This window comes from Ailuropoda melanoleuca, chromosome 4 (genome assembly GCF_002007445.2).
Source record: "Ailuropoda melanoleuca isolate Jingjing chromosome 4, ASM200744v2, whole genome shotgun sequence".
Classification (NCBI taxonomy): Eukaryota; Metazoa; Chordata; class Mammalia; order Carnivora; family Ursidae; genus Ailuropoda; species Ailuropoda melanoleuca.
This window is the reverse complement of record NC_048221.1, coordinates 13024752-13033546: the sequence shown is the minus strand read 5'-3', so window position 1 is coordinate 13033546 and position 8795 is coordinate 13024752. Positions and strand designations below refer to the sequence as shown.

Sequence of the window (8795 nt, the reverse complement as noted above, 5' to 3'; positions counted from 1 at the left end):
CAGTTTCTCAAATAAACACACACTTACCTTAGACTCTAGCCATTTCACTCCTAGGTATTTAACCAAGGGAAATGCAAGCATACGTGCACACAAAGATGTGTGTGTGAATGTTCACAGCAACTTTATTTGTCATAGTCCCAAATGGAAACAACCCAAGTGTTCATGACCTGGGTGTGAAATTGAATAAAGGAAACAGCATTTATCGCCGCGAGGCCAGCAGGGGGCGTTATGATACCTTACCAACTCGACAAATTGCAGACCTCCAACAGGAAGAAGCATACCTGGCATTTTCCAACAGGAAGCCTACTTTACTAGCCCAGCAGGAGGAAGGAAGGTTTTCTCCTTCAGCCCAGCCAATGAGAAACCGCCACAACGCAGCCAATGAGGAACCATCACCACCTGGAACCCTCACTTTCCCCAAACTCTCAAAGTCACCCCTCCCAACTTCCTCCCTTTTTTTTTTTTTAAGATTTTATTTGTTTATTTATTTGAGAGAGAAAGAACGAGAGAAAGAGCACAAGCAAGGGGAGTAGCAGAGGGAGAGCGAGAAGCAGACCAGATGCGGGGCTCAATCTCAGGACCCCGAGATCATGACCTGAGCCGAAGGCAGACGCTCAACCAACTGAGCCACCCAGGTGCCCAACTTCCTTCTTTTTCTCTATAAAGTAACGTTCCTCTCCTTTGTTCTCTAGACTTGGCTATGGTTTTGCCAAAGCTTGCAAGTCCCAAATCGCAATTCCTCTGCCATTCCTGAATAAACCCATTTTGGTGGTGAAATAACTGGCTGCTTAATTTTCAGGGCTGACATAGTGAATGGATGACACACTGTGATTCATCCATACAACGGGATACTCTTCAGCAATAGAAAGGAATGAACTACTGATAGTGGGACAACGTGGCTGGATCTCAGAAGCATCAGCCAGACCAGCTTGATCCGCCTTAGCCCCTCACGCCTCTTCTCACCTCCAAGTTGGGCTCTGCTCTGAGCGAGCACCACTAACCGTTGAAAGTGTGCTTCCCATGCTACTCGGTCGGTGATTGAAAATTTGCAACGGCCCCTTTTACATCCAAATCGAAAAGTCTCCAGAACACAGCCTGTACAGAGGGCCAGGTCTCTGAGGGTTGGAGAGAGGCCAGATCCCGAGGTGAGTATTAACTTCCTGAGCTGCCATAGATTAAAATAACAGATATTTGTTCTCTCCCAGCTCTGGAGGCCAGAAGTCTGAAATCAAGGTGTGGGTAGGCTGCACTCCTTCCAAAAACTCTAAGAGAGAACCCCCTCTTGCCTCTCTCCTGGCTTCTGGTGGCTCCAGCAATCCTCGGTGTCCCTTGCCTTGTAGATGTGTCAATTTCTGTGTCTATCTCTGCCTCGGTGTCCACATGGCTTTCTCCCCATGCGTCTGTGTCTCTGCTTTTCTTATAAAGACACAGTCATTGGATTGAGGGCCCACCCTAATCCCCTATGACCTCATCTCAATCTAAGTATACCTGCCAAGACTCTTCAAATAAGGTTACATTCTGAGGTTCTGGGTCTTGAATTTTGAGAGGACCCTACTGAACTGAGTAGGGGATGTTCGTTTGGGGACCACAGGAGCCATAGCGGGTATGTGGGCCAATGTGAGTTCAGCCAGCTCTTGAGGTCCCAGAGACCCCAAGGGCCTGGTGCAGGGACACAGTGGAGGCTGGCAGGGTCCAGGCAGAAAGGGCAGGGTGGAGGGGATGCTTCAAGGGCAAATCAGGAAGAGGAGAGAAGCTGTGTCAGGGAGGGCAGCACGATGCACGCCAACATGGCAATCACCACCTGGTTCTGATGCTTAAACACTCAGGTTCATTCACTCACAGTCTTGGGGCAAGAGACACTGAGATTCACACTCAGACCTGACTGAGGAGATCTGAAGCAACAGCCAGAATGATTTTTCAGAGAGCACAAAACATCAAGCATCAAAGTCCGTTTATTTGATGTGCATGGATTAAATCTCCATCCAAAGTCAAGCGCGTCCCCAGGACATGGGTTTGCCCAGCCTCTCTGACCCTGTCTGCCAGTGACATGTTGGCAATGGAACTTCAGCATCATGCAGCTCCCAGGTCTGTCCCTGCCCAGACCCGACTTGCCGTAACCTCAGGCTACCTCACTGAGCCTTAGTTTATTCCTCTGTGAAGTGGGTTCATGCTCCTTAATGGATGAGATACATAGTGTCCAGGCATAAGAGGAAGATCGAAAATGTTATTTCCCCTTTATCCTCCCTTCTTGCTCCCTAGGTCAGGGGCCATGTGATGTCTGATCCTCCAAAGGGAGGAAAACAGGGAGGCAGTGAAGGCAGAAGAGCTGGTGTCCCAACTCTCAATGATCTCTGGTATGCTCTGTGGCCTTGGTCAAGTTGTTGCCCCTTTACAGGCCTCAGTTTCCCCATCTGCAAAATGGGGTGCAGGGGGTGGTGCCTGAGGACCTCCCAAATCCTTGCTAACATTCACACATGTTCCAGAGAAATGCTGGAGACTTTCTCAGACCCTAATGTTGGGCCTGGAGTTTTCCCATGTTGTCCAGAGGGGACTCCAACATCTTTCTATTGAATGTAGAGAGAAATCTGGCTTCATTTGGGGGGAGCAGGCAAGGGTACAGCATCTAAGACTAGTGGCTGGCTGGAAGAGGGCTGGATAAAATGACCTCCCAAAGGCAGGGCTTCACCTCTTTCCAAAGGGCAGGGATCCCAAACTCATTTGCACAGGACAGAGTCCAGCCAATCAGAGCCTCAGGCTGTTCTTCTGTGGCCTGGGAGGGCCCACCCTGAGGTTCCATCCCTGGTGGTCAGTCCCCTGCTGGCTCAGAGGTCTGTCTCCCGAAGGTCCTGACTACGGTCATGTGCACTGCTAGGGGTCCAGGAGCCAGCTCCATTCACCTCCTTCTGCCCCAGGAAGAGCAAATGGTCCTCGTCAGTGGACAGGAAGTCAGGAGGCCTCTTGGTTCCAGGGCGCAGTTCCTCAGGACCCTGGAATGAAAAGAGAAGAAAGACACCATCAGAGACCCCACTCTGCTCTATGTCAGCTCATCCCCCAGATGGGATCACTGAGGGCCCAGAAGGACAGAACCTGGGCAGGGTTGCACAACTGCCCCCTTGGTCAGTGCATCAGCCAGTCCTGTCCCTTCTGCCTCCAAAACCTCCACCCGCTTCTCTCCCCCAGTGCCCACATTACCTATAGTCCAAGCTATCAATGCTTGCAAGGATGCCTGCCTCCCTCTCACTCTGACTTTCTGCCTGCTCCCCTTCAAGAAAATAAATATTTCCCCACGGCAGCTGAAAGGAGATTTGAAAACACTCCAGCCAAATCCCTTCCCTCTCCATACCTTCCCTTCTCAAGCTTCTGGCCTCAGCCTTTGCACCTGCTCTGCCCTCCATCAAGAATGCCCTTTCCCCAGATGTTCCTAGGGCTGGCTCCTCCTCCTTAGGGGCTCTATCTCTTACCTCTTCCTAAAGGCCACCTTCATCACAGTACCCTGTTTTATTGTCCTCATTACCTGCTGAGATCCTACTTATTTCTCCGTTTAGCTTTCATCTGCTCCTCCTAGACAGTGGACACAAACCCCAGCCCACAGTAGGGCTGCAGACACAAGCAAGCAATTCACACAACTTCTCATGTAAGAAATGAGAAAATGAAACAGGGATTCCAAAGCAGAGGCAGGTCTGGATCAGGGACAGCATTTTCCAAATTCAGGGCATTCATATAGCAACCACACAGCTTTGGGTGACGTTGGCCTACCCCGGTCATGTTTCTTATATAAGATTTTCTCTATGTTGACTCACTTTTGAATTAAGTACTTTTATTTATCAGAGAGATTTTATATCAATATCCTAAAGGTAAACCAGTCTCACCTGCCACAGGCTGGAAGTAATCCAAGGAAATGAAGAGTATGAAATTCTGCTCAGTCTTTGTTGTGCGTGATAAAGGGTGTAATAAAAGTGTTGAAGACACGTCAGGTCTCAACCAAGCCTTTTTGCTGGGTCATTGAGAAAGATGGTGATTCACCATATCCCTCCCCTGACTTATGGCGACGCCCAGGGGACCCTTTACACCCACCCTTTTTTGGGTGTAATAAAAAGTGTTGAAGACACGTCAGCTCTCAACCAAGCCTTTTTGCTGGGACATTGAGAAAGATGGTGACTCACCATATCCCTCCCCTGACTTATGGTGATGCCCAGGGGACCCAAAGTCACTTCACTGTCCCTGCCCCCGCTCTGGGAGCCAGCCCTGTGACTGACCTTCCCCAAGCTGTCATCCAAGGTAGCCACTTCTTCCTTGGGGGCCACCGATGCTGTCTGCCGTGCAAGATCCCACCACAGCAGCCCAGGACTCAAGGCACTGCGCTTGGTGGGGCCTGTGGGAAAGGGGGGTATTTAATGAAGAGGTGACAGGAACTGGAGAGGGAGGGGGAGGGGAGAGCTCTGATGGGTTCCAATCCCAGATTTGATAATGACCCACTGGGTCCCTGGCAAGCCTCTGCCCTTCTCTGGGCCTCAGTTCTCTCATCTATGTCGCGAGGGGATGTAATACATCAGTGGGTGGGTTCATTATTTCCCCAGCATCTAGAATAGTGTCTGGCACACAGAAGGACTCCAGAAAGCCCTGGTGAATGTGAAGTCTGAGACAAAGGAAGCAAGAACAGGTACTGTGATCACTATTGATTCCTCTTGATCTCTTCCCGCTTCTCCCTAGCATTTCAGAATTCCCAGAGGGACACAGAGTAGCCGAGGGCCAGCTGAGTAGGTATTTCAGCACAATGGACAGCGCCTCGCGGCTCCACCCCGTATCCTCTAGCAAGGACTTAGTTTTGGAGGCAGGGGAGAGACTAGAGAGGCAGGTAGAAGGCAGAAGGGCGGGGGGGAGGGGGGCACAGCTCAGTTTCTTCTGCCTTTGCAAAACAGGACCAGCCCTGCAAGGTGCGGGGTTTGTCCCGAAGGCGACACAGCATAAAGGGTGTTGACGCATCCAGCACGTGGTGGCCATTTGGCTGACTGGAATGTCCTTCTTCCTCTTCCTGCCCAGTGGGTCCTGGAGGCAGAGGGATTCGCAAGGTGATCTCTGAGGAGGCCCTACGTCCTGCTTACCTGTCAAGCAGCTGACAAGGGCTCCACATAGCACAGTGCTCAGCGTGCCCAGGGCACCATAGTAAAGATAGGAAATGGCATAGAAGCTGTCAGCTAAGGCAGGTCGATCAAGGTCCATTTCAGGGCTGGGGGTAGGAGAGGTGTGCATGAGTCCGAAAGCCACTCCCAATCTGTTCATTTCCTCCTATCTCCACTGCCACGGCCTAGCCCAGCCTTCCGTTATCGCTCGCTCAGACGTGTGCAGTAGCTACTTCTCTTTCTCTCCGGCTAACCCACTCCCACCCATAGGTGTTCTCTACACACAACCAGAGGGAGCATTACTGGAATGTAACTCAGATTATCTTCTGCCACTGCTCACCACTCTCCATGGCTCCCTATTACCCTCAGAATCTACCCAAATCAAACTCTCAGAAGAAAAAATAGGTGTGCACCTTTATGACCTTGGATTTGGTAAGAGTTTCTTAGATTGGACATCAAAAGCACAAGCAACCCAAGAAAACATAGATAAGTTGGACTTCATCAAAACTGAAAACTTTTGTGCATCGAAGGACACTACCAAGAGAATGAAAAGACAACCCCCAGAGTGGAAGAAAATATTTGCAAATCATACCTCTGATAAGGATCTAGTGTCCAGCATACACAAAGATGTAAAGAATATACAAATTACAACTCAACAATAAAAAAACAAATGAGCCAATTAAAAAATGGGCAAAGGGTTTGAACAGGCATTTCTCAAAAAAAAAAAAAAAAAAGATATGGGGCGCCTGGGTGGCTCAAGCAGTTAAGCTGCCTTCGGCTCAGATCATGATCTCCAGGTCCTGAGATCAAGCCCTGCGTCGGGCTCCCTGCTCCACGGGGAGCCTGCTTCTCCTTCTCCCACTGTTCTTCCATCCTCGCTCGCGTGCGCTCTCACTCTGCTCTCTCTCTCAAATAAATAAATAAATAAAATCTTTTAAAAAATGTTTAAAAAATAATTTAAAAAGAATTTCTATAGGACCCAATAGTTCTACTCCTAGGTATAGACCAAGAGAAATGAAACCATATGCCCACACCAGAACTTGCACACAAATGTTCATAGCAGCACTGTTCACGGTAGCCAAAAAGTGGAAACACCCCAGATGTCCAAGGGATGAATGGATAAACAAAATGTGGTCCATCCATACAGGGAATATTATTCAGCCATAAAAAGGAACCAAGCCCTCATAGGTGCTACAATGTGGATAAACCTTGAAAACATCAAAAACAAAACAAAACAAAAAACTTGAAAACATCATGCTGAGTGGAAGAAGCGTATATTGAAACAGGCCATATATTGTATAATTCTGTTTATGAGAAATGTCCAGACAGGCAAATCCATAGCAACAGAAAATGGATTAGTGGTTGCCAGGGGTTGGAGGGAGGGGGAGATGGGGAGTGACTGACTGCTCATGGAGATGGGGCTTCCTTGTGAGGTGATGAAAATGTTCTTAAGTTAATGGTGATGGTTGTATAACCTGGTGAATCCACTAAAAAAGACTCTGAAATGATTCATTTTATGGTCTGTAAGTTATATCTCAATAGTAATAATAATAGTAAAGAATCAGACCAAATTCTTCTGCCTGGACCTCAAATACACCCCATCCTCACCATAGTTGGAATGCACTGAACTGAACCCGAACTCAGGCCCCTTGCTCTTTCCCTTCTCTCCACTGGGAATGCCCTTCCTTCACCTCTTTCCAAGCACCTTCCTTCTTTTCTTTCAAGACTCAGTTCAAGAGCCCCCCTCCCCCACCACACCCTCTGAGGTCACACCCACCCTTCAGACCAGCCCGCTCACCTGGGGCTCCCACTGGTGGTGTTGGTGGCAAGGAGTGGGTCCAGGAGGCCAGAGGCATTGGCTGAGTGCACAACACAGTTGGCAGCAGACGACGGCAGGACTCCCAAGGACTGGGTGCTGGGCGGGTATAGAGTGGCACCCACCGCCACCCACAGTGAGAGCGCTAAGCCGGTGGCCAGCCCAGAGAGGACGCCCTGGGGACAGAGCCTAGGTCAGAGGAGAGAGGCCTTGTGTCCTCCCAACCCCTAGCTGCCCCCACTCACCGGCGTGTTGCAGGCAGGAAGAAACATTCCCAGGATGAAGGCTCCAAGGAGGGGGCCGCTGATGACTCCCATGACGGTGAAGGAGCCCTTCGAGAAGGAGTTGGGGAGAGGGAGCTGAGGGCAGGGCCATCCCACCTCTCCCAGCTTCAGTTTGCTCTCTGGGAAAGCAAGAGCTGAGGAATTCCCCTGCGGACCTTGACGCTCCCTGCTGGTTTCCCTAAAGGGGACGGGACTCCCTGTTCCTGTCCCTCTCCCCTGTGCTGGAGGCAAAGAGGGGGGATTCTTTATCCCGATAAATTCTGGTCCCACTTCCAAGCCAGGGCGAGGCCCTCCCAGCCTCCAAGCCACCGCCCCCTACCTCCCACCCCACATTGCCACCAGCCAGGTGGCTGCAGAAAGTATCAGGCTGGAGGCATCGGACAAAACCAAAAAAAGTAGGACCCTGTCTGGGTTTCAGTTCCATGGAGATGATGCCCTGCCTCTTGTGGAGATGGGGCTGGGTCAGGGAGCAGCGCTCACCTGGAGAACGCCTCCCCCCAGCAGCGAGGACAGAGCCGCCACAGTGAGACAGGCTGAGCCATAGATGAGTGCTGTGGCAGATGGGGGGGCATGGTCAGTGGGGAGATGCCGCCCTGCCCCGCCCCCACACCCAAGTTCCCCCAACTCACAGAGCCCCTTGGAGATCAGTACGAGTCTCTGGGGTGCGAGGCTCGGCAGCCGAGGTTTGATGAGGTCCTCCACGGTGACTGCAGCCATGGCGTTGATGCTGGTGGAGGCAGTGCTGAGAGTGGAGTGGGGAGGGTGGTCAACAGGCCTCCTCAAGGGACTGGCCACACCCCCTCTGGGGTCTACCTGCTGGGGGAGGCCCCAGCGGCTCATACCGTCTGACTTGCCAGGACCCCATCCAGCCCAAGGGCAGAGGCATGGGTGATAGAATTCCCCAAGAGTGGAGGAGATGTCCACCACCTCACCATCCGCGCCCCCAGACCTGAGACACCCCCACGGGAACAAGGACAACCCTGACCAAGGCCACGAATGACACAAGTTCTCATTACACAGCAATCATAGGGTGCTGAGAATTGCATGGGACCCTGGTCACAGAAGGAGCAGGGATGTGCCGGAAGTCACGGAATAGTTGAAAACGCTAGAATGTGAGGCCCCTGAGGGCAGGAGTGGGGGACCACTTGGTCACAGCTGTGCCCTGGGATGTCGAATGGCAGTTCCTGCTGCATATGCGCATAGCAGGAGCTCAGTATGTACTAGGTGCTCAATAAATATGTTTGGGGGCGGAAGGAAGGAAAGAAAGAAGGGAGAGGGGAGGCAGGTGTGGACTTGCCAGGTGATAGGAAGGTGAAAACCTCACAGCTGGGGTCCTTGTCCCCAGGGCATGCCTTCTGCTGGGGCCTACCTGAGCTGCCCACTGGGGACCAAGCAGGAACTATAATGATGGACATGCCCAGAACATTCTATCCTGCAGAGGGACAGCCAGCTGAGCAAGGAGGTCTGCTCACCTGAGGGTACCACTGTAAGCACAGGCCAGAAAGAGCCCAGGAACTCCAGGCAGGTCCTCGAAGATGTCCAGCACCAGCAAGGGCATGTACTGGGGCGGGGGAG

General features: G+C 51.4%; 1 protein-coding gene across 1 annotated transcript in view; it reads right to left on the bottom strand.

Annotated features, from left to right (window-relative positions):
- Positions 1–2822: 2822 nt before the first annotated feature.
- SLC5A5 (solute carrier family 5 member 5) overlaps positions 2823–8795 on the bottom strand; it is a 14371-nt gene continuing 8398 nt past the window's right edge. The window contains exons 8-15 of the mRNA XM_034658049.1: positions 8693–8781; positions 7850–7962; positions 7701–7771; positions 7182–7268; positions 6919–7112; positions 5103–5227; positions 4257–4372; positions 2823–2987 (exon numbers count right to left, since the gene is read on the bottom strand). Of these exons, the coding sequence (XP_034513940.1) occupies positions 2823–2987; positions 4257–4372; positions 5103–5227; positions 6919–7112; positions 7182–7268; positions 7701–7771; positions 7850–7962; positions 8693–8781 (960 nt within the window). The remainder of the gene's footprint in view (positions 2988–4256; positions 4373–5102; positions 5228–6918; positions 7113–7181; positions 7269–7700; positions 7772–7849; positions 7963–8692; positions 8782–8795) is intronic.